The sequence below is a fragment of the Pelmatolapia mariae genome, linkage group LG17 (genome assembly GCF_036321145.2).
Source record: "Pelmatolapia mariae isolate MD_Pm_ZW linkage group LG17, Pm_UMD_F_2, whole genome shotgun sequence".
NCBI lineage: Eukaryota > Metazoa > Chordata > Actinopteri > Cichliformes > Cichlidae > Pelmatolapia > Pelmatolapia mariae.
This window is the reverse complement of record NC_086242.1, coordinates 7,788,758-7,814,945: the sequence shown is the minus strand read 5'-3', so window position 1 is coordinate 7,814,945 and position 26,188 is coordinate 7,788,758. Positions and strand designations below refer to the sequence as shown.

The window sequence follows — 26,188 nt, the reverse complement described above, 5'->3', positions numbered from 1 at the left end:
TATGTCAGTTGAGGACAGCTGGGGATGTTCCTCTGTAAAATTTCTGATAATAGTAAAAAAAGTGACACTAGCTTAACAGTTAGAAGCCATTGGTAACTTGGCTAGTTTTTTGGCAAGCTCTTCGGCTAGTTCTCCATTTAGTGTTGACACAACACTGATTCATCCCTTGAGTTAGGTGCATTTTTTTATGCTTCAATGATTCATAGGTCAGTGCTGAGTGGCTTAAAAAAAACAAACAAACAAACAAACAAAAAAAACATACCTCTGAAAATGGTCAAGTCCAAGAACTGGACTGAAAAGGAGTGAAAAACCAACCAATGTCCAAAAAAACTGGAAAACTATTGCCCAGGACCACTATTTTTTTTTTTTTTTTTTAATTACAAGACGCAAAATATGAGGAAATGGGTGGTGAGTCAGAACAATGTGGCAAACACGCCTTTACAAAAGACTCAAACATGTGAAATGAAGGCAGACCTGTTCATCACATGTTGCACAACTGGAATATGATAAAGAGCTGGCTCACATAAAAGTCGTGTTTTTTAGAAAAAGAAGATCAAAACAATCATCATTTTAAGTAAAGTTTTATTTTTAAAAAAAACTTTCATTGAAATTCAAGGTATTGGAAGACAATTAAATGAGCTGATGTATCCAGATGGAAATAGAAAGAATCAAGGAAAAAAGCACAACATAAAGCATAACAGTATTGTGCAAGACGACGACTACATACTGTATACTTTTTTTTTTTAATTTAAAGATAAATTCTTCACATTATCTATATAGTGTTTTCTTGACACTCCTTAGCCTGTAACAAACTCCTGCTTTGAGTTAATCATAAACATGAAAATGAGGTTTACTTTCTGCACATTATCTACTGAAGAGGTGCCCATCCAGCCTCTTTATACACATAACAGTGTGCCATTAAGACGAGCCGTACATGACAGCACATTATCTTTGATGCCATTAGGAAGGGACCATTTTTATTTTTTTTTGTTACCATTTAGTAAGCAGTGCTAATGAGGGCCAGCTTTAAGCATCACCACTTAAACAACATCAAAGTGGATCTCCAAGACAAGAAAATGACTCTGCTGGTGATTCACTACAAACTCATCTCGAGATACACAGAATTAAGGACGAGAAAAAAAAGAGAGAGAGAAGAAAACTGCTTTTACCCTGCTTTGGTTTACAATTTAAAAAAAATATGACAGTTCATGATAACTTTTTTTTTTTTTTTGCGCATTCAGTCTCTGGGCTTGATACCCAAAAGCGGCTTAAGTGGCAACTAGGGTCACCATTTTTAATTCCTTATCACAGCCCTCGTGAACAGAGTGCAGTTCAACAAGTCATACTTCCACAGTATGAATGCAAAATAGCATCAAAGAAAAGGCCGGCTAAGCCTATTCATTGACAGCTAACATTAGAGGAGGACTCTTATAGAAATAAAAGCTACACACATTGTACATCTTATTGGAGATTATTAAGAGCTTCTTGATATAAGAAATGCAAGTAACTGCACTGTATTTCCAGTAAACCCAAGGCTTCAAACACTGCCAAATCAGGTGTGAGATGACACTTTTTAGTCAAATAATCCATCCCAACCATTAAAACACCTGGTAAAATATTGCAGACAATTACGACCCTCTGTATAATAAACGTTTCCAGCATTTACAAAATGCTTAAAATAAAAATGTAATGTCACCCTTACCTTCAGTGGCAGAAAGTAGCAGATAATGGGAAGTCCTGATTCACCTTAAACATTTCACCAGTTTCAACTGTTCTACAGTACTACAGTAGATATGTCTATATAGAAGTCTGTCTCGCAGAAGTACAGTATGCAATGAAGAATGTATGAACCATCACATAAAGTTTTTACAGTGTTGTAAAGACTGCAAACCTAAGTTTCTGATAATAAAAAAAACAAAGTATTTAAAATGAAAACAGAATAAATGTTATTTTGTAAATGCAACATGTCGGTCACCAAAATGACTAAAAAGAGGCAAGATGTGATACAATTAGACAGCATTCCTGATGTAACAATCGAATCCCTACTATACTGTTTTTAGCAACAGATGGAATACTTACAATACACTGAAGATTTAACTGATGAGTTCATATATCTGGATGGTTTAGATGGAGAAGCCCAGTGTTGAAATCCATCTTTCAAAGCATGCTGTACAAACCAGGCTAGTTTGCACATACTGAAAAGTCAGGCACACAAAAAATAGGACCTTCACGAAAACATATGCCAACCACCGTGCACACTTTCTCCTCTATCCTTTGCTGAATTCCAAAGTGACAGCAGCAGCAGCAGTTTCCTTCTAATACTTTCATTCGGGGTCTTGCTTATCGCCCTGGTCCACACCAACACAGGCCTGTCTATGTGGGGAAGCAGATGCCGCAGCACTCCATGCAGATTTCCAGGCAATCTGAGGACTCGCAGCAAGCATCCATTATGCCACAGTCCATGTCACAAGGGCAGTTGCAGTCGTCGCCCAGATCGTCGGTGCAGCAGCAGCAGCAGCAAACCTCTGATGTGCATGCGCCGCATGAGGCCTGGGCCACCACCATGTTGCAAAGCGTCAGGAACTCACAGAAAAGGCAGGCCAAGATGCAGTGAACGCAGCAGTCTGGGTCCAAGCGGGGGTGACAAATAAATCAGTCACAAATCACACACAAAGATAAGGAAAAAACTAAAATTAAAGCATAAATATTTACAACTGTGGTGGGGAAAACTGTGTATAGAGAGTAAGTGAGTGATGCATGCTCAGCAGGCTGACAGGTGGAACACAATATGCATATGCCAAACAGAAATAAAAGAAAACCTCCAAAGAAATCAATTTTCCTCTGCAGTTTTGATTAAGAGACTTGCTAAGCAATTGTGGCATTATCATGCAAACTGCTGGGCTGATCAAACAAAGATGATTAGCAAGAGTCCAAGAGTCCCTGCCTGGCAACTAGGTGAATTAATGCTTCCAATGCCAGCACCTCTGATTAACATTTAACCACCTCGCAGACACTCTTTACATGGCCGGTGGAAACTTTCGGCTTGCTGTTCAACAGCGGCCTCAGCAGTCTTCAACTTACTAATGTGTCCATTAAGAATCATAAATGTCATTTTGAAAGGCCAAATGAGTTACATGTTTCACTGTACAGTTCACGGTGACAGTTTGTTTGTATGTAAGAGATCTAGTGAAGGTAATTTAAACTTATTGACAGAACATAACATTTGGCAGCGTCTCAAACCAAAGACTCTGTCCTCTGTCAGAGAATCCCCAGAATGCTCAAATCTCTGATCAAACCCGTCAGTTATTGTCATTAGTTTTGAGCATATAGTCACGTTAGAATCCCTGAAATTCTCTGAAGTGCTTGAAGTGATCAACAAAAAAATCTGATGAGCTCTTGTACCTGGAGCAGCTCTAAGAGGCAGTCGATGCGACTGAGCAAGCTGGGTAAGGAAGGCAGTAGGTTGAAAACAACATCGTAGCTCCGACTTGATTACTTTCTGATTTGTTGCTATCTGATCATCTCATCTGCACATTTGAAGAACATGTTGTCAACAAGGTATACAATATAGGAGAGGTGCTCTTGTTTCCTGATCTGAAATGAACTAAAACTTGTCTTTTAATTAGAGCTGGAATCACTTTCTCCCCCCCCCCCCCCAAAAAAAAAGAAGAAAATCCAAAATAAAATTGTCCAGGTGAGGTTGAACACAGATCAATGATTGTTTAGCCATGCCTATATGTTATCCTTGGTCAACCTTCCCCACACTAAAACCTCTGGTTGCTGCATCCAGCTCACTAAACCATACTGAACATCCTTCTGTAAGTGCACCTGGCAGACGCTCCTTGCAGCTGTCTCCTTTCTGAACCAAGGCCAGCGCAGCGCCCCTGCTTTGGAGTGTTAAAAAGACATGATGTGGATGGATGCAGAAAAATAGCATTACAAACAGGGCGCATTTGCATAACTTTCATCAGCCCATCTTGAGCTGTCAGAAGGGGCTGTTACTGATTGGGTTAGAGGGAAAGCGAAAGGAGGAGAGTGTGGAGGACGGAATTGGAAGCTGAGGGCCTCTGAATGCTCATGTTTGATTAATCAAAGTAGAGGGGGTTTTTTTTCACCCCCCTAATTTTGCACTGCTAAGGGCTGCAGAGCTGACCAGAAGCGCTAGCTGACTGCGATACAAACAAGATAGAGAAGGGAACATGAAACGAGAAAGCGCAGCTGTACGTGTGAGGGTGCCTGAAGTTCGAATGCATCTTATTATCCTTATCTGAGGCCATAACACTGGCAGTAATGGAAGATGCATGAGAATAAATCTTTCAGTATTAAACATGTGGGGTGGACATGCAGTAAGCTGCTACTGGCCAGAATATGGTTTTGCTTCATAGCACTTTTTTTTTTATGCTGGCATGCGCTGTAAGTGTACTGCCATCCGAGTTCTGCAAAATGCCAGTGAGAGCAATAAACACTGCTCGGCCACAGCTTCAAAGTTCAACCTAACAAACTCTGAAGGACCCAGAGGGTATAGCCATGCCAGCATTCGGAATGTAACAGCAGACTGTGAATACGATACAAACACAGTACATAGGCATTAGGCAGTGGCCAGCCAGCTCAGCTATTCACTTGGATGTATAATTCAGCACCAGCGATTAGTCTGTATCTTACAGAAGCCAGCAAGGAGGAAGGGAAAAGTGGTGGTGGGGGCGGTGGGGGGGTCATATACTGTACACAAGAGAGCTGGACGCAAGGCACATCTCCATGAAAAACAGAGAGACAGACAGAGAGGCAGACAGAGACAGAGTGAAACCAAGCAACAGACAGACAAGAGCAGCATACACTGACAATGTTGCTGTTTAATGTCAGTGAGCGGAGATGAAGCCCAGAGTTTGCAGGGCCAAAAAAACAGCGTCCGGCGCCTCTGAGGAAATAGTATGAGACATCTGGAAAGCTGACATCAAAAAAAGGGGAGCGGCATGACACAAAACAAGCTGGATGGGCCTCAGAGCGGCAAGCTGTGCAAAACATTCAAACTCACAAAGAGGCAAGCGAGAGGGCAAGAGAGCCGGGCAGTCAGGAGGCGGAGAGAGAGAGAAAGAGTGATCAGACAAAGCCTTGGTGGCCACGCGAATGCACAGAAGGCACACTTGGGTAAAGGAGGCAGAGGATGTGGGCCGGATAGTCAATGTCCACCACATGCACTTAAAAGCAGGTCTGTTTATTAATGCATGACTGAGGGGGGGTAAAAAAGTCAAAGGTAGAGGACTACAGCTTACAAAAACACACACAAACACTTTCAAGTTTATAGCTTAGGGAAGTTTTTAACAATGCGCTCACAACCCTGGCATGAAATCTCTAAATGAAGCAGCTGAAGCGGCTTGGAGACGTTAACCGATTACACACAGTTCACAAAAAAATAGAAACATAAACCCGATGACAAGAGTCGAGACACCCCACCTCGCTAAACAAAAGCAGCGTGCTAAATGACTCCTCAAAAGCTGTTATCACAGATTGGCTACGGTGCCAACGGCGCGTGCCAAGAAACACAGAGAGCAACAGAATCCCCAGAGCTAGTTCCTGCTAGCTTACGCCTTTTATTTCCTGTGTTCGGGGGGCTGTTTAGGAGGCTAATTTCACAGGCAAACAGATTATGTTAATCCGTGTAAACATTCAAACACAACAGCTTGGCTGTTTTCCGGGGGGAAATAAATAGTTGAGAGCGAACATATTGATTCTGAGAGCTCTCACGCCTGCAAATAAGCAACACAAAAGCCATAATGAGACTTGTTGAGCAGCTGTTTTTGTTTTTTTTTGTTTTTTTAACTCCCTGCCCACTCTCTTGCTTTTGTTCTTTACCAATTAAGATGTTGAAAACATGATGCGTCTAGAATATCTCTTGGCGGATGGATCGCACCTTTACCTGCACGGTGCTGTGCATGTGCGCGAGTGCCTTCATCAATCTGCGCACATATTTCGCGTACAGACAAATGAAGAGGACCACTTTGCTCTTACATCTCTACCTGACCACTATGAATCTTGTTTTTTTTTGGGGGGGGTGAGCAAATCCTCACATAAAAACAGTAAATCTGCACAGACCATGTTGGATGAATAAAGCAGGAATTGCCTATCTACTTGAACAAAAATAAGCCTAAACACTGATATTCTATGAGCTACAGAAAGATGGAACACATGGAAGTCCACAAAGTACAGTAGCTGGAGAAAGGGTCGAGGGTGGGGGTGGATGGGGGTGTGGATGGGGCCCTGTTAATGAGGGCCATGGTGCTGCTGACGGGATGTAGGGAGAGCCAAAAAGGTCCCAGAGAGGTGTGAGGGGCCGTGAGAGGCCCGGAGGAGGCTGGTTATGACTTAATGGGCACCCCGTGCTCTCCGGCCTCGTTAGACGGTCACACCTATCTCCACAATGGAAAAGGACCGGGCAGCCGCCTTCATTACTGGACTCACCTCAGCATTGCACCTGACAAAGTGACGGCTTCCCTGCATGGCAAACGGACTCTCTGGCTTGTTGTTAAAGAAAATAAAAGCCACAGGGGCGAGATGAGACGTCATTTGCTTGACGGGAGTGATAAATATGAGAGGTCATGCACTGCCATCATTAAAAGGTGAGAGGAGGCAAGAATTTATTATCAATATCTTATTAGGTATTATTTCACGAGCACCTGCGAAGAATACGCCCATTTTGTTTGATGGTGAGACTACAGATTAGGGGATACTCCATCACAAGTCTAAACCTAAACCAGGTCAGAGAGGATATTTACAGTTTCCTGGAAGTGGGCAGTATAGAAAATTTCTTTTTAATTGTTTCCGAACTCATGATTTTATAAATTGGTATAATGATTGGTGTGCTTTTTTTATTTAAGGGTGGGGGTTCTCTATAACGTTCTTCATTGAACCATGCAGCTTAAACCATTCCTGCTACATAACAAGGTAAGATAAGAGGGGAAGAAGCATACAAGCAATAAAGTCTCAGAAATGTTAGTATTGGTTAAAAAAAGTGCAGCAATGTGTCACTAACTTGAGTATGGAGGCGTTACCTTCAGGTAAAGGAGGTTTCTGCGACCCTGTTGAACTCCCTTTGCTGCGTCGGCTGCTGTCGCTGTTCACCGACAGGCTGGACCGCAATTTTCTCTGCATCCTCTGCGACACAGGCGTGGATGGTTGCTTTCTGGGCTGCTCTGTCATTGGAGTAGCAGTCGCTGCCCCCGAGCCAGGACGTGACCCGCCCGTGGCGTTCGTGCTGATGGTTGCACCGCAGGAACATGTCCGCGCGGCCTGTGATCCGCCGGGGTGGATTCCGTTACCATTACTCAGCACGGGTGTGCCAGCAGTGCTATGGTGAAAGCCATTTTGATCCTTGGCAGTGTCTTCTTCAGCAGTGTCCGTGGGCACTGGCTTAGACTCAGACTGGGGTTGAGCTGGTCAGAAGAGAAAAGATATTAGTTCTACTGTTTTTAAGTAAAGAGCTGGGTGTGTGGATTTAGTACAATTAAAGTACTTCATGGTCAGTGTAAGGTGATGAAAGTTGTAGTATATTTGATTCATCAAAATCATCTGCAAGCTAAGGCTTTTAATATAAAACAATAACACACTGCTTGAAATTGCAAATATACACTCTCTCTATATATAAACCAGAGACTGAAGGAACATTTCTTAATCAGAGCAAAGCATCAAGTCATTTGATCTGGTCAATTAAGAACAGAGGGGGTTGTTAATCAGTTTTAGCTGCTGATAGGTGCACTCGATGGGCAGCAATGGGACAACCACAAAGTTGGAATGGTTTGGAGGCCACTGACATTTTTCGCTCCTCATCTTTTCTGGTGGTTTTTTCCACTAGTTTTGCATTTGGCTTGGGTCAGTGTCACTGCTGGCAGAATAAGGCGATATCTGGACCATACAGAAGTTACTACCATACAGGCAGTCCACATCAATACGTGCCATGGCCAGAAGGTTGCTGTGTCTCCCAGCACAGTCTCAAAAGCATGGAGAAGATTCCAGGAGACAGGTGGTTACCCTAGGAGAGCTGAACAAGGCCGTACAAGGCTTTTAATCCATCACCGGGACTGATATCTATTCCTTTGTGCAAGGATGATCTGAATGAGCACTACCAGAGCTACAAAATGACTTCCAGCAGGCCACGTGTCAATGTTTCTGACCAAAAAATAAGAAACTGACTTAATGAGGATGGCCTGGCAGCCCGATGTCCTTTAGTGGACCTTGAGCTCATTGCTTGGTCCTGTGCTCACTGCCCAGCACTGTGGAGCCCAACTGGCATTTGCCATAGAATACCAGAATTGGCAGGTCCACCATTGGGGACCTTTTCGCAGATGAGAACAGGTTCACCCTATGTGTGAGAGACACGAAAGGCTCTGGAGAAGCTGTGGAGAACATTACGCTGCCTGTAACATCGTTCAGCATGACCAGTTTGGTGGGGGTCAGTGATCATCTGGGGAGGCATATCCATGGAGGCACAGACCTCTACAGGCTAGGCAACAGCACCTGACTGACACCAGCTATAAGGAAAAATTCCTTGGAGCCACTGTCAGACCCTACACTGGTGCAGTGGATCTTGAGTTCCTCCTGATGCACAACAATGCCACACCTCATGTGGTGAGGGCATGGAGGCAGTTCCTGGAGGATAAAGGAATAGATACCATTGACTGGTTCCCCACGCTCACCTGACCTAAATCCAAAGAACACCTCTGAGACATTATGTTTCAGTCCATGGACTAGCATGCTGCATCATTTTTCACTTTGCTTTTCGAGGTGTCTTTGAATTCAGCCCTCTGTGGGTTTACAATTATAATAAGCATCCTTTCATTCCCAACACATTACCCAGACCATATCAGCACAGATACCCGGCATGATTTTTTTCCCCACTGAGATGTGATGTGTTTTCAAAGTGTCCCTTTTTAAGTGTATTTTTAAGCTGAATGTAGAGGATGAAAGAAACAAAACAAAACTACAAAATAAGAGAGATGTATTAGTTTACTTTAATAACTTATGTTTTCCAGGGGTTTTTTAATGCTTCTCAATTCCCTTTCACCTAACTTCATTTTTGCTGTAAGAGAACTTGCAATCTCGGCACCTTGCACTTCATATATTTTATTCGCTTATAAAGTCACCGTAGCCTGCGAGTTTCACTTCTTACAAAGCAACTACAGTAATGGAGACACGCCATTCTAAGCTAAATCACTCTCAGCAAACCGTGCCACCATTCCCTAACATGATAAAAATCGATCACACGGCAAACATTTCAACTTGGAATCAAAAAGAGAGGAGCGGCGAGAGATAGGAACTTTATATGTGACAGGATCACAAAAGCCACCGCTGCAGGCAGACGAGACAGTCGTTGGAGCCGTACCTCGGCGAGTTTAGACAGTGCGAGAGAGATTAATACGGTAAAAAGAGAAAGACAGCTTGTGATAGTGTACATATACAAAATGGCTGCTGTCTACAACAGTAATGATCTCCTCTCCTGTGAAAGCTCCGAGATGGCCTCGACGAGCCTTTCTAAGAGCACGCGTGACAGCCGCAGAAAGTCGGGAGACAGCGACCTGTCTGATAAGAGAGAAGAGGAAGGATGCGAGTGAGCAAAGGCGGTGGCATTTCCCTGAGAAGAGCACCTGCACATTCAGCTCTACTGGGAGCTACTCCTACATTACCTTCGCTCCACATCAGAGCCACTTTGCATGTGCACTTGCAGCAAGATTTTGTGAATTATTCATCTCTCTCTTTTTTTTGAGTTTGTCTGTGTGAACCCTACTTATTCTTTTTCCCCCCCTCAATGTAATACTTTCTTTATATACATTGAAAATATAACATCTTGACAACCAAACTTGAATTCTGCCTTATTCAGCTACTGCTTAGGGATGTTTAACATGCAGGGCTGTTTAACAGTTACACAGCTGTCCAAAAATATATCTATATATAAATAAATAAAATCAACAAGTTTCCAAAGTGGATGCAAACATAAAATTTAATGTGACTCTGGTAATTTCTTTCCATCTCTATTTTCTTTCTGTCAGCTCACCAACAAGTGCAATTACGGTTAACAAGAGTCGGAGAGAGTGTGGGAATCGGGCCTTGCGCTTTTTAACAACACATCACCCTGGGAGAGGCCGGACGTGAATGTGGATGTAAAACAAAGCAATTAAATACACACTCTGGGTTTCGCCTTCCCCTCATTCGGGCTTCTGCATGCTGCCTCGATAAACAAATATAGACTTGAGGGATCAGGATTCCATGCAATTTGAATTAGACAACTGGGTAGCGCACGATAGAATTCATTATGCAGTGATTTAAGACCAGGTTGATGGATTTTCTTCTCCAAAAAGACAAAAGCCTTGCAGCCTGCCCATGACAATGTGGGGGGAAGAGACTGAAGCCTAACAAGGAGGCTCGGAGCAGGGGCTACATTTGTTGCTGTTTTTTCCAGCTTTACCCCTGACAGCTGTAACTTGCTACATTTTTCACTCATTTTAATTTATGTATCCTGTATTTTATTCCACTGTGTCCTTTTTTTTTTTTTTTTTAAATCTTTTCAGGAAGAAGGCTAGAAAACACACCGAGTCAGGTCTGCAGCACATCAAGACACCAGTACTCACTTGGGTGGCCAAGATGGTGACTTCACCTTCCCACCAAGATGTTTTCCTTTAAACCAGAGTCTGTCTGTGTATTATAAGACCTGGTAGATTTCTTTAACATACATTTCCATACATAAATTGCAATTATTAATTTAGCTAATGTGCGATGCTGATGTCCCTGTTGCACCTATTAAGCGCCAGTGCCTGCCCACCCCCATCCTTTTTTTGTGCCACACAATCGGTATTATCGTGGGTGGATAGTGCTACGCTAACAAAGAGAGTGAAGTGTTGAATCACTCATAATCTGTGAAAACAGTATCATGTCACAGTTATCTTAATCTGCTCAAGTGACAGTCACACACCAGTCAACCTTTTTTCTTTGGGTGCTTTTTTTCCCCTGACTTTCACAAAGCAGCTCATTAACCAACTATTTTAATCTGCAAGAATCACAAACCAGACTGCAAACATTCAAATTTGATGAATCAAACATCACTATCTAATCTAAAAACACATCCAGAAACTTAATCAGAAACACCGCCTTACCATTCACACTGGCCTCAGTTAGGAACAAACTGATTAACTCCTCGTATACATCAAGATTTATTGACAGCTGACAACTAGATTAACGGGGAAACCCCGGTTTGCCCACTGTATCACTGCAGATTCATAGTAATCTACCTGTCTGAGTATGTAGTCAGAGAACATGGCAAACTCCACTACAGTGGATGACAGTTCCTTAACAAATGTATCATCCACAGCATGTTGCATTATAACAGTAATTTTGATTCCATCTTGTTTAAGCAAAGTAGCCACATGGACTTGCACATATAAACACACATTCACGCACAAACTGCATTTGCAGGCATAATTACCTTTTTCTTTTGAGAAAGCCAAGCTTTCAATTTGGCAAAATATAAATAGCTATTAAGAAACCACTATGTAAAAAAAAAAAAGTATATAAAGGCGATTTGGGTTTCTGACACACTGTGGAGAGTTATAACATTTCGTCTGAGGGGGTTGTGCACTTCAGTGGCAGGTTCCTGAATAGTCTTTGCACAGTTGCAGTCGTTATTTTTATCCTGATGAACGCGGTGGCCGAGATTAATGGACGCGATGGAGCAATATTCATAATCATTGATCATAATAATGGTGGTACTGTCAGAGATGGCAGTGACAGACTTGTACAGTCACATGAGACAAATGAAGAGATAATGAGGAAACGCAGAAATACACTACGTTTGAATTCGTGCTACTCTGGAATCAGAAACTTTCAGTGCGTGTGACTTACAGCAAAAGTAAACTCTAAAGCATATTATCTACTACCTCCCACACACCATTCAGCTTGGCGTGCACTGTAAACACACAATACAACACAGCAGACTGAGGAAAGAGCCATCGTTTATCAAGTCAACCCCTGTGAACTCTATTGAAGTGCAAACCATCCAGTGTGCATTCAACTTCTTTCACACAATATTCAGCTTTTAGCATTTCAAGGTAATGCGACGCTGTTGTGACGTTTCTGAACCCACGCTTTGATTCCACATCCAAGGATACAAATGTAAGCTGAGTCTGCTGATAAATCCTGACAGAGAAACACAGGCTCACCGCTAATACACCGCTCCGCTAACACAGCAGGAAACAAATCCCATGAAGTTTGAAAAGAACGTACAAGTTGTGCATTTGTTACAACATTGCAGCAAAGCGTCCGAAGGTGTCCTAAGAGATCCAAATGCACACTTTAATAGGCTGTATGTCCAGTTCTTCCCTCCAAACAAAGTTTAAATACAAGCACACACACACACACACACACACACACACACACACACACACACACACACACACACACACACACACACACACACTTCAAATTGGACTTGTAACTGCCCTATTTCTAGCACATCAACAACTGTTGAGAGTGTACATTTGTAGTTGAATAAAACATGGTATTCCCCTACACACGCTGTCACACACATCACAGGGGAAACTAGGGGGTGAGTGGTTCTTGACTGTCTAAGCAGCATCCCAATTTGGTCCCAGCTACTAGTAGCTGACAGCCTCAAATATCTGGGGAGAATTTTTAAAAGGCCAGTGTTTGATGGATTCATGAAGAACACACAAATATAATTGCCATTTGTCACCGAGTCTTCAGTGGCTGCGCCACACAGGGACCGAGCAGCACAGTGCCTGGAGAGAGCTGGAGCTGCACCAGAGCTGTGCAAGGCTAGAGGTGGGTGGGTGGTGGTGGGAGGGGGTCGATCTGTATGTAAAACTGAGTATATAAACACCTCCATTTTTGTCACAGAAAATAGGTCCTACAGGACGCAACTAGAAATTGCACCCAGAAGACAGCATGGCTACTGGAGATCTCTCTCCCTCTCCCTCTCACACACACACCTAGCTACCAGGAAGGAATATGCATGTATGCATGTCAGCTGTAACAAAGCTCCATACACAAGAATTCTAAAATAGTTGAGAACATGAAAATATAACACAGAGGTCAAACAGGGCAGTATGGAGATTCTCATTTGCACATAACTACATCATGAGTCACAGGTAAGGCAGGGAGCGGATTGAACAATCACACCAGTGCTGTATTTCTAAAGCTCAGTGCTTTTTAATATTAATGCCCCCGAGACGGAGAGAAACAGGGAGGAGAGAGAGACGAAAGGTGTTTGCCCAGGCTTATTAGAATGCCCATCATAGAGATCATACAGTTATTCAAATGTCACATCATTCCCACCAAATAAACACCACAAGATGAATACAGATTGTGTATCCATCTCCTAATGGCCATTATTACACAATGGCACAAGTTTGTGAGTTAACACTTGAAGGGGCTACGCAAGCGGGTGAGGCACCTGTAATTGTAGTCCCGGGCCTCAGACTAGAAAAAAAGGAAAAGGGAGGATGCACAGCAATTCCGCTAACACGGCCGGTGTTTTGTTTATTTTTGGGGGCTTGTATTAGAAAAACATGTATATTTTCTGCTCGACTGGTCATGTACCTGCATGATTGAAATGCTAATTTGTAAATGTGCAATGACCTAGCCAGACTCCTCCAACTCCCCCCACCCCCCCTCGCTGCCAAAACAGCCTGAGGTATCATCTCTCCTCCTAACAAACAGCAGCGTGTGGAAGAGCCCCTGCCTTTCAATCCAAAGGGATATATTTTCTCATTAGAAATTATACATCTTCCCTGTCCATATTTATAGACGCAAAACCAGGGGAATTATGCTGCAGAGAGAGTGAGAGGGACACACACGGAGAGAGGAAAATAGTACAATGAATGTTATTACAAAAGGGCTCTGATTGAAATTTTCCTTGGGCGTCTGAAAGCCTCGTTTGCAGTTTGACCTTCTAAACTACCGGACAAGGACTTCCTTTATTGTCTAGAAGGACGAGCTGGGAGGGAACACGCACAAGTGGCTCAGGGATCATCGTTCAGGTGTCCAATTAAAAAAAAACAACAACAAACAAACAAACAAGAAAAACATGATGATGATGATAATCATAGTGTGAAAAGTATCAATATAAAGGCATTTGTCAGGAGTGTCAAATGAGTCAACCAGCAACCGAGAACGAGCTTTTGATCGGAATATTAGCGTCCTGCGGTGTGAGGATGTGGCTGCCATGCAAAGTCAGCGCTCTTGTCTTTACACAAAGTGCATGGCAGCCTGACACGGGCTAACAGAAATGTCACTTGTTCCAACAGACTGCAGCGATCTCACGGCAGCGATCACACAGCAATCCTAACCCTGTCAGTTCACACACATGCGCAAAGTGTTTTGTATTTATCCAAGATAAAATGGTGATGATGATGGCTTCGCGGCTGCTGATGATGACCGTTGAAGAAAGTTAAATTACCTGCTCTGATATTGGATCCCCCCTCAGCCAAAGTGACATGCTCTGTGTGTGTGTGTGTGTGTGTGTGTGTGTGCGGGGTTGCAAGCATGCCAGGGTAGTCTGCAACAGAACTCTATTAACTGTCTTGACCTGTCAAGGCTAATCATATTGCATAGCATCTCATTTAAACAGGAAACATCACATTTCTGTCTGTTTTCCTACCCTAGTCCAGGACAGTCAGTCGATAACGCTTAGCAGTCAAACACTGTCCCCCCCCGCCTTTTAATTCTCTGTGACAGTCATTCAAAAATTTGACTCCACCAACCTACTGAAGTGAGACTTGAAGACATCGTTTAATATTTCCACTCCTCATTTCCCACACTGCTGCTGCATCTACCCAGGAAAAAGTGGAATTAAAAAAAAAACAAAAAAACCTTCGACCATGTTCTGCTTAATTACATTTTATAGGAGTGAAGACAACTTGAAAGACAATAGCTTGATTCGATGACACGAATCCATCAATCTACTCAGTGCAAGTGTTCACATTTCTAAAGGGAAGGAGGTGGTGATCGAGGAAGGGTGGGGCAGGGTCCGGGTCACCAATTCTTCTTTGATTTCAAAATGGAACATTTTCCCAGATTAATACGTTGACCGCCATCACTAAAACTCCCAATGAGATGCCACTTTCTCTGCGATGAATCATGCTGAAGGGAAAGTCACACACGCATTCAGCCACCAAAGCTCCAGCCACACAGGTCCCAGGTCTCCACTGTTGTGTGGAATTTGGCACGGTGCTAATTTGAGTATTACTAATACAGCACGGAGCGAGGAGCATTCAAAGCCTTGCAACCAGACTGCTGTGAGAGACACTAAACGTTGCACTGTTCTCCACTTCTCCTCATTTCTGAGATGACTTTTGTACGAAGCTGTTCCTGCATTAAGCTTTGCCAAATGCCTTTCATTCTCCTTCATCTGTTTCTTACCATCCACGAGGAGGGAAAGAGTTTATAAAGACAGCCAAATGCACGACTGCAGTATCTTTAAAAAGCTGCACATCTTGCACGGATTTAGACTTTACACGGCTAGCTACCACAATTTCTAGAAAGATCAATTATGACGTGACTCAGAGCAGGCCTGAGGGAGCTGCCAGGCTTCATACTCCCCAAGAAAAAAAAAAAAAAAAAAAAAAAAAAGTGCTCCACCCTCTCCTCGCCGACGACTCAAAACAAAAAGGAAAAACAAAAAAAAAACGGAGCAACAGTGAGGAGGGAACGGGAGAAGGGGGGAAGAAAAGGGAGGGAAGGAGGAGAATGGGGGTTATTTTCAGTTTCAGTTACATCGATGACTCAAATATTCCACCGCCTTTCAAAATCTCCTCACTGCAGCAGAAGTTCCACAGGAAGCTTTGCTTGTTTGAAATTCAACGGCGGGCGCGCAGACGTGCGCATGCGCACCCTCGCACTCGGGCACATGAAGGCATGCACACATGCAAAAATGAAGCAGACACAGAGGCAACAACTGCACGAGCCAAATAAATTTTGTGGAAGATCCACGAACACAGCTAATATTGAAGTCAGAGATGAGGATCTGCCACTCCCTAAAAGCCAAAATCCAGCTGAAGTCTGACTCTGGGTCAGAAAGGGGAGAGGCAGTCTATCAAAATGCCCCCACACCTAGTTCCTTTATTTGCTCAGTATCAATCTCAGCATTAACCCTCTGCTAATGGGACAGCTGTGGGTCACCGCCTCGCATCGTCTGGATGCCAATCAAGGCCTTAAGCTGAGAGATCAGCCTTTGGGACAGAGGTGCTCGTCTGCCTCTGAGTGGCTTTTAAAACACAGAGACGCCTGTATCGATTTTAGCTCTAGCCTGAAAGAGAAGTGTGGGGTGAAGGGGGTTGTGTCAGCTGTGGTTGTCTGTGCTTCTGGACGGGAGCCAGCCGCCGGGTCCCCGGTCACCCTCCACTGATCAGGGGGGCCTGACACAATGACCTCGTAGAAAGGCACTGAACCTGCAAACACGAAGGGGGCAAGGAGTTGGAAGCTCGAGGGGTTCAGGGCTAGCGAGGGCAACATCAGCAGAGATCTCAGTAATAGAAAAGGGTTTTAACCTTAATGTTGGAGCCAAAACCCTGTTAGAGGCCAAGTAATCCCCCCTGTGCTATCTGATTTTTTTTTCTCTCCCCGTGTGTGTGTGAGGAGCTTCTGAAATGCATTCATGCTGTCATGTGTGGCACTGGTTAAGGAGCTGGTAAACATGGGCCAAGCAGTCCAGCTACCTTGCCATATCTGTGCTAAACGGGTAAAAAAAACAATAAGGTAGACAAAACACAGAAAGCCAGGTTTATTTCTTTTGTGTTACAACACTACCAAAGAACAGAGCTCCTATGCAGTTGTAGCACAATGAAAATTTTTTTTCAGTAGTTACGTTTGAAATCCTTTATACTAAAACTTTCTCAAAGTTTCGATGACTAAGAGCAGGTTTAGTTAGTGAGTTTGAGGTAGTCACACAGGAAAAGGTGCACACATTTCTTAGTGTTTGTAAAGCATCTGTTCAGAAGATGGAGGTTAATGTCAGTCTAAGCCAGGGGTGGGCAATCTCAGTCCACGAGGGCCGGTGTCCCTGCAGGTTTTAGATGTGTCCTTGAACCAACACAGCTGATTTAAATGGCTAAATTAGCTTCTCAACATGTCCTGAAGTTCTCCAGAGGCCTGGTAACGAACTAATCATGTGATTCAGGTGTGTTGACCCAAGGTGAGCTCTAAAACCTGCAGGGACACTGGCCCTCGTGGACTGAGATTGCCCACCCCTGGTCTAAGCTTTGAGCATATTTATAGATTTTTAGACATTATTGTGGTGATCGTTAAATATTTGCCACTGTTTAGACATCTCTCTCAAGGGTTCTCAAAGAGTTTACAGTCATATCAGTATTAACCCAAAACCAATGAGGGTGGGAGTAATGTTCACATTATGCTTATTAAATAGGTATAAACTTTCCTAGTGTGTAGATATTATGCAATATTGTTAATACTGCAGGATATATTTTCTTGCAAATTTTCTTCCAGAACCCTGAAGATCCCCAAAGCCCACTTTGTGAACCACTGATCTGCTCAAGTGACCTAAAAATCTTTGCACTATTGTATTATAGCATAAAAGTACTTTCAGGTTATTGCGTAAGAGTGCAAAGATTGGCTTAAGAGACAAAGTGGGTTGTCTACCAATCAGAAAGTCAATGGTATCCTTGGGCAACATACTAAACCTAAAGTTTTCCTAGCAATCGTGCGAGTGTGCAAGTGTTACAAATCAGTTCTTTGCATTAAAATATATATAGATAAAACACAGTTGGTTTGTTTTCTACAAAGTAGTTGCAACATCTGTCTAAAATGTAATGGATTTGGTTGACACGTATGTTTCTTTTAGGGCCTTTTGTGTGTTTCTATACAACAATGTTGCTTCTTAACCCCATGACATGTTATAGACATGTGGAAAAACAAACCTCTGACCCTAACTCCAAAACCTGTGCTAGTAACAGTGTAACTTTCAGCTTCTGAAATGTGTCCTCAAAAGTAACAAATCAAAAACTACTTATATTTCCTATGAGTACACTAAAAGTGTTAAAATGACTTCAAAAGATTTCTCTGAATTTAAAAATTTCTACGCAGTCTCCTCAATCAAATTCCATACATGTTGTCTTGCAGCTAACGTGCACTTAAAAGACTGCGGTCCACAAATGGAGGTATGCATATCTAATCATCTGGCTCAAGTATTTTGAATATCTTCAAAAAAAATAAAAAATTAACAGCGAATAGTCTCGGGCACTTTGGGTAAAATATGCTAATTAACACACTTGAAATTTCCCATATGAAATCTATCTGCACCAAGACAATGAGAAAATAATTACAACAGAGGTAGAATTACAATGACCATTTTAATCAACCCCTACACTAGCATTTCACCCTATTTATACAGTTTTTGATTCCATGACCCACTGGTAAGTAATCACTTGAAAATTACGGTTCAGTTTATAATAGGTCTATGCTTTAGACACATTATTTCTGCAGACGGGGCTGCGAGGATTACAATAAAGATATGAATCTTGCATAACAACAATTACCATGCAATTCCTATACCTAAAAAAAACATTCTTGAAAAAGAGAATTGACACAAGGTTAAAAAAGTCTTAAAGTACTTAAAGCACTTTGGAAGACAAATGAAACAAAGTGACACGATCTTAGAATGTTGATTCAACAATTGGCCAGCAAAAACACCTTGAGGAAGCCCTCGCCACCCCTTTTTTCTTTAAATCTCATATCAAAAGCTTTATAAGTTCGTATATAACTCTGAATTGTTAAATCTTTTCTGCAAAGACAAATGAAAGTATATGACACGACCACGTTAAACAATTCCCGTTGCTGCTTTTATTAGAAGTCTTTGTAACCTCCACTTCCAAAAGGTCAACTCGATACACAGGTAATAACCTTGAAAGTGTGCAACTAAAGAGTGAAATCAGAGATTCACACAAAGGCCAGACTAATGTCTTTCTTTAAGTCATGTTATTTGACCTTCTTTCTCACTACAGAATTTCCATGAGATTAAAAAAAGAAAAAAGAAAAAAAAACAGACCTGTTCTTCACATGCTGGTAAGGTCATCTTTATCAACTGCAGAAGCATTAAAAAAGTATTTGACAATCTTATGAATAATGTGATGATTAAACTCCTAAAACTAGTGCTGGGTGGTAGCAATTTATTTCCAGACATGGGCTGGAGAGGCATGGCCCTGTTTGCAAGAGATATCAGGTGCTTGAAAAACCAGAATAGTCTCTTGAGGAATGTGTCTCCCACACATGACTCTCCCTCCTCTCCCAGGTTTCAGAGCCACAGAGGAACTGTGTGCTGACAAAGGTCTAACAAGAGGGGCAGAATTGTACTTTTGTTCTCTAAGCCGCAATGGTTTACAATCTCAGCGGTGAATGGAATTTATCTTGTTTGCAATCGTAAATTATTACGCCTCGCACAACGCGTGGCATAACAGTGTTCACTACACTTTCCTTTAAATGCGCTCTGCTGAGAACATTTAAAAAAAATACAGAAACACCACTGTGTTTACTTTCTCATTTTAAGGGGGCCCACTGATTAAATAGACCACTTGTCAAAACAATGTTATCATAACTGAAATAGGATCTTTGCTGTTATTACAACAATATAATGGGCTTCCTCTTGTTGTGATAAGTCACCATCCACAAATTGTACACAGCTTTAAAATCGGACAGCCCTGGGACACAGTCAGGACTGAGATGTAGGCGGGCAGATGATTTCTTATTGATTTCCTGTTTCTGTGGTGAAGAGAGCTCTCAATTACCCCTGCCAGCGAGCAGATTGGTTCCCTCAAAACACAACCACAGCGAGACCGCCAGTCTATGACATAAATAGGTTAAGTTAAGCAGCCCTAAATCATTTTTCCAACTATTAGATGACCACAAACAGACAAAGCTACTTAAAAACTTTCTCCAAGATTATAGTCCATTTTCTTTATTTACAAACCTGGCTATCTTACATGTCTTTTTAGCTAGAGCTCAACTTCATAATGCACGAAGCTCCACTCTTTGAAAGGCTCAATGTTACTACTGAAATTAGAAAACTTAACAATTTGTAGAAGCTTTTAGAAATCAGACAGATTAATTGGGAAGTGATTTTATCCCCTACACTGATGCCTATATATCATGTTTGATTTTATGGTTTTATTGTACTTTTTAAAAAAAAAAAAAAATTATTGTACTTTCTGAAACCATGGTGGAATGGTTCACGCGGTCGCTTAGAAGACAGATATTCCTTGGGAGATAGAATAGAATAGAATAATCCTTTAATTGTCCCACTAGGGGAAATTTGGTTGTAACAGCAGCCAAAAAGACACATATACAGATGCATCCAGATGCATCCAGCACTAGAGTCTACCAAATCAAGTATGCACAGCTACCAGCTCTGGCAGCCCCTTATGGGTATAGCCAAAATTAATTTTTTTTGTGTTAATATACTTTAGGGTTGTTTTTTTTTCCGTTGTTGTTTTAAGCCTCTGTACTTTATAAAGGCTGGAATGTTTTTTCTATTAAACCTACTTTGGCTGCTCCCTTGCCAGTTTTTCCTGATGCAACCCCAAAGGGGATTTCTGTCTCCAGCTGAAATCTAACCGGTGACCTTTCACTTGCCAAATGAATGAGTTAATCGCACTAATAATAATAATAATAATAATAATAATAATACCTGAATCAGGAAAAAAAAGTCAGTTTAATATTTTGAGATATGTTACACTTTTACTTGAGTTACCCCAAACGTAAAACTTTGTAAAAAGGATGTAAAACTTTGTCTAACTAATCTAATGGCGCTCATTTCTGACTAGTAACAGTGATACTGAGGCGAGCTGTTGAGGATATCCTGAACTTTTCTGATGCCAAGCTGCTGCTTTTATTAGTGTTAGCCACTGTGAGCCACTTCTTTGAAGTGCATCCAACTTTGTCAGAGAGTGTCAGACAGTAAATAAACTCTCATAAAACATGAAAATTGAATTATCCTGTTTATCAGAGAGAAAGTATGATTTCCTTTGCTAGCTTGTTAGCATACCGTCTGTGCAGGGGCTTGCAAAGACCTGAAGTTGTTTCTGTTCTGGATGCAGTTTGCATTTTACCGTTACGCTCTCGTCCTGTTGTGCAATAAAAAAAAAATAAAGGTAATGTACATATCCAGGCTGTAGACTGTGCCATTATTTTTCTCCTCTGGCACACAAACTGAAATCAGCTGATTGTAGTGCAAGTGCAAATGGAACCAATGAGTGGGCTCGATGGACAAGCACACTAACAGTTCCAAGGAATTGAAGTACTTGGGACCGGTTCTCTACAAGAACTAACATCCCTACTTATAATTGTCACTTTTCAATATTTTTAGCGACATCTAGGTGTTTAGAATTTCCTGTTTCATTGGGAAATCTCTGGAATATTCTCAAAGTATTCTATTGCAGGACAGAGTTGAAGACAAACTATTCAAACTAGACAAACTAAGTGTTTTTATTGTATTATAAATACTATAATCAGGCTTTGATCTTTCAAATGAAAAACAGGAAAACTTCTTTACCAGCCTCTGTGTGTGTGTGTGTGTGTGTGTGTGTGTGTGTGTGTGTGTGTGTGTGTGTGTGTGTGTGTGTGTGTGTAGCAGAAAGAAAGAAAGAATCTGTGTGGATGTTAAGGGGAGCGATATCAATTACAACGCAAAACTGTTGTCACAGGGGCTTATCTGCTGAGATGAAAGCAGAGCATGCCTCCCTCTAGAAGTGCAATACTCCGCACACCTGCCAAGCTAGAGAGACCTCTTGACAGAATTTTCTTTTTTATTATTATCTCTTTTCCATGCTACTTCAGTAAACAAGCCACTGGCAAGTCATTAAGCTTAATACCAAAAAAGGCAGGAAAAGGCACCCTGGAAAAGTTAACAACCAAGAAACAAAGGAACTGTTGTCAAGAACTGTGTCAAATGAAAAAAAACAAAAAAAAACAATCCTTATTATTGCTAGGCACTTACATGGATGGAAGCAATCAGGTGCTATTAGCCTATGTTGACACATCTCACTCTTCTTAGGAACAATGAAACACACACACGAAGGCACACAAAGCTTTTAGCCCGTTTCATTTTGTGACCTGCAATCCATATTTCAATATCAATTCAAATTGCTGAACTAAAGTGCATCTTGGTTTAATTAGACCTGCTAATAACTCAAGAAGTTCAATGTCAAATAATTGTTTTGTAAAACCTCACCGTGCACTGCATTTGCATAAAACAATGTGATTAACTCCGAGTTACAATACAGGCACACAAAGTTTCCCCAAAGGAAAAGAAAAAAAAACAGATTAGAACCATCCAGAAAAAAAGACATCTTTTGAAAATCTAAAACACCTGCTAATGGTATGATGGATCGCAGGGAGGAACAATATACTCATGTAATCCTGGTGAACATTTCTTCAACAGAAAAGTGCCTCTAGCTGCTGGCACAAGTCTTCTTCAATAGGTGAATGATTGGTGCAGGCTAAAAAACACTGCGGCTAACATTCAATCAGAGTGTAAAGACAGCTAGTGCCAGAACCACAAACAGGATTTCCCCACTTCCAAAACACAGCGCTGAGGGTTTGGAAGGAGAAGTAAAAAATGACGAAATGAGCCAAGTCTTGGTCATTATGGCAGAATAAGAGTGCCTGCATGTTACCACGCTTGCCAAGAGAGCTTGGTGCTATCTTGACATTACTTTAATTGGAAACACTGAAGCTAATATTTTAGTTGGCCAACTGACCCCTGCCTCATACACTGTGCAACTGCCATAACAACAACTATCCATATAGTGGTTGTGATGATAGAAAAAAGGACGAGATTACAGCCGCTTTAATGTTAAATAAAACAATGGTAAACAGAACTGTTGTGACTGTTGCAGGCAGAACGTGTTTGTCATTTTCACTCTCTACAATTAAACGGTGCATTGTTGTTTATCATTAAAAATAACAGCAAGATGCCCCGCTGCCCACCCACAGCTTTTCCCAGGTCGTTAAAACTTACTTCTTACAGGCTCGCAATAATTAGGCTTCTCCTCCGTCACGTGACTCGGTCCTTCGGCGGCTGGTTTCCTGGGAGATGATGTTCTCCCTGATGATTCATTGTCACGAGCATCTAGGGTCACAAGAATTTAACGTCAAACAGAGCTGATGAAGAAAAACCCGCCACATGGAGAGTTGCGCAAACTAAATACTGTGCCGCATGGTGACCGACAAGACGGGTCGCTTAATTTAATTTCATGCTATTAAGGACTCAGCTGTTCATTCCTTCAAAATAAAATAAAACAAAATTAAAAAAACAGATGTAAACTTTAAGTGTAGAGTTGGCCACAGAGGACAGAATATCAGGGACAGCTGGTTGATCCAGAGGTGCGGAGGCCGCTCAGCATGTTTTTGCCAGAAAAAACAGGCCACTGGCAAACTGCACAACATTGAGGGGCGGTTCAGGTAAAGGCCTTGCCAGAGCTCTGGATCTCATTTTCTCTCCTTTTGCTCCCGGGCGTGCTCTACCTGCCAAGCGTTTTTTACTGCCATAAAAGGCTGCATTCATCTAAATTGGAAAAAGTATGTTGGCAAAAAAAAGAAGAAGAAGAAGAAGAGAAAAAAAATCTTACAGCCTGATAGATGCGCAAATGCACGAGAGACAGCTTCACTCATCTGTCTAACCCGTTTCTTCTGGCCTCTTGACTTCAAGGCTCGCTCAGGCTTCGCTCGCTGCACACTGCTGCTTTGTTCAGTAAATAAACCTTCCACAATGACTTTATTCACTGGTTTGGAGCCAGATGCCTACTCATAGGCCACAGTTTTGGGGGGGTTTTCCCCTTAAAACTGAAAGATTTTCAGTGCCTTCGTGTAGCTCGAGCCTTTAGCTCGGTGAAGATTGATTCAACAAACCTGAAAAAAAAGAATCACATTTACAGAAGCTTTGCTCCCATACTTACAACACCCTGTGTTTGTAAGCAAGTGATGGATGGGGCAGCGTAACAGATGAGTGCAGGCCAGAAACTCTGCCCAGACAGATATGGCACATATCTCAGCTCGGGGGGGGGCTGATGTATGGTAGCGGCGGTGACGTTAGCAGCAGTTCTGTGTGATGCATCGCAGTATTTAGTGATCACAGTTAGAAATAAATTGCTCTATTCTCTGTACATCCGCACTCCCCCGAGAGGGGAAATCTAGTCCTAACTCCAAGTGCCTTTGAAGGTCCAGCAAAAAAAAAAAATAAAAAAATCCATTCACAACCCAACAGCCCCAGTGATTGCTTACTTTGTCCTACTTTGCTATTTTCTGACAGTGCCATAATGATGCTTGGTATAAATAGGATGGTTAACGGTTCATTGCTTGTTTGAAGAAAAATGAAAAGGGGGTGTGGGGGGGTAAGCTTATTTTACATGTGATAATCTTAGGGGCAACTAGAAAGTTAATTAAAAACTATAATTGGCTGTGGTTGCTGTTAGTAGTCACCAGGGCGTTTCTTCAGACTTTATTGGGGGAAAAAAAACAAAAAAAAAAAAAAACCCTCCACAAACACTATCGAGGCTTAAAGCTGGAGCAGAGATACTAATGCACACCAAAAGTCAAACGAATATAATGTAGAAAAGAAGTCTGTGATTGTCCAGAGCAGACTGAAAAATCCTGATATGCCAATCATCTGTAGGACGCATCCACTGGCTTGTCTTCAGGATTTGCTTTTGAGCGTGAGTTTCTGACTGAGTATGACACTATATTTAGAGCTCACTTTCATTACTGGTATGCTGACAGCTAAGATTGAAAAAAAAAAAAACTCCATAAACATGTACACCAGAGGCTGGTGTTATATAGGAGGTTTTTTTCTCTTTTTTTTTGGATTGGATGTTTTAAGTGGGTAAGCTTGGCTTGAATGTGGGTAAAAGGTTTATTTTACATGTGATTGGTGGATCTGAACCAGTACAGAGCCAACATATTCTGACAAAAAGCTAATTACATCTTACAAAAGCACCTCTGTCATCCTCCCAAACCCTCTCAAGGATACATACACCTGACTTATGTAACTGAAATTGTACGTTTCTAAATCAATCGGTTTTCACTTTAGGCCCATCCTGTGTTTTCTTACCGTGTGTGGCTGACAGCAGGGGACTTGTCTCCTGCCCTGGGCCCTTCGCTGGCTCTACCAGCCCATCCGGATGAAGGACAGTCTCCTTGGACATGAGACAGTCGTCTTTTGGGGGGAAACAAAACAGCAGAAGTAGTTTCTCCCTGTCCTCAGCCTTCAATGCTGTGAAAACCAACGCCTCATCATCAGCACAGGCTTGAAGACACAAATAAAAAATGTTTTAAACAAACGCGCAGGTCAACTCGAGAAAGTCGCCTACTTATTCACGCAGCGAGAAAAGTGACGCCGCGCTCCAGCAAGTCTTAGTGGAAATTTCCTTTTTGTCGTTTTTTTTAACATAAACTTACTGCAAAACTTCACATGGCGCTCATTTATTCACATACACACTATTTTCTATATATAAACGCTTTAATTGTTCTAAGCGTTATTTACGGCAAAAGTCGACACGAAGGACAACTTACCTTTCAAACATGACAACTCCGGTGCTTCAGAAGTGATTTATTCCCATCCTCGCTTCCTCCAACTCGTTTCCCGAGACGTTAGGAAGAGAAAGGAAACTGGGTGAAGGAGTAGCTTCGAGTCCAAAAACTTTTCCGTAAGTTTAGCTGGCAGTGTAACCGGGTCTGTGCTCTGTCCAGATGTTGTTGACGTGCAAAAAAAATGAATAATAATCCTCGCGACGCCCTCGACGCTCAGTGGCGGTAGTTTACTGAGGAAAGCAGCGTCTAAAACATTTTCATCATATCCGCATTCCTGCACCACCACAGCCAGAGAAGCCACTCTTCTCTGCCTTTGCTACTCTTGGCGGCGGAGAGGAGAACAAGGCCCTCCCTGAACATGTGTCCCCAAAAATAAAGTTAGGAAAAAGTGAGTAATCACGTAAAATATATATTTTTTCAAATATATATGTTGGCATAATAAAAAATATATACAATTTAATTTAAAAAATGAACATATTTTTGCATATGTAATAGAGTCATGATAAATTCAAGTAAAAGTCAAAACATTTTGGTTCTCACAAGATTGCTTTCATTAGTGTCTCTTCTTCCAGGATGACAGTACTCCCATCCAAAG

The 26,188-nt window shown here is 42.0% G+C and overlaps 1 protein-coding gene across 2 annotated transcripts; it reads right to left on the bottom strand.

Moving 5' to 3' along the window:
* Positions 1 to 624: 624 nt before the first annotated feature.
* mdfic (MyoD family inhibitor domain containing) lies at positions 625 to 25,798 on the bottom strand. 2 transcript variants are annotated; one of them, XM_063501295.1, is made up of 5 exons: positions 25,576 to 25,798; positions 25,115 to 25,309; positions 23,027 to 23,137; positions 7,047 to 7,427; positions 625 to 2,624 (listed from the first exon to the last, which is right to left on the bottom strand). In XM_063501295.1, the coding sequence occupies exons 2-5, from the start codon at positions 25,206 to 25,208 to the stop codon at positions 2,374 to 2,376; spliced, it is 837 nt and encodes a 278-aa protein (XP_063357365.1). In that variant the 5' UTR covers positions 25,209 to 25,309; positions 25,576 to 25,798; the 3' UTR covers positions 625 to 2,373. The 2 variants fall into 2 exon arrangements, with proteins under 2 accessions (XP_063357365.1, XP_063357367.1); XM_063501297.1 differs by having other exon boundaries at positions 25,115 to 25,276.
* Positions 25,799 to 26,188: the final 390 nt, after the last annotated feature.

Coding starts and splice junctions, on each gene's coding strand:
- mdfic (XM_063501295.1), bottom strand. CDS start 25,208: ATGTCCAAGGAGACTGTCCTTCATCCGGATGGGCTGGTAGAGCCAGCG. Junction 23,138..25,114: donor CCTGCTGTCAGCCACACACG/GTAAGAAAACAC, acceptor TTGTGACCCTAG/ATGCTCGTGACAATGAATCA. Junction 2,625..7,046: donor GAAACCTCCTTTACCTGAAG/GTAACGCCTCCA, acceptor GCTTGGACCCAG/ACTGCTGCGTTCACTGCATC.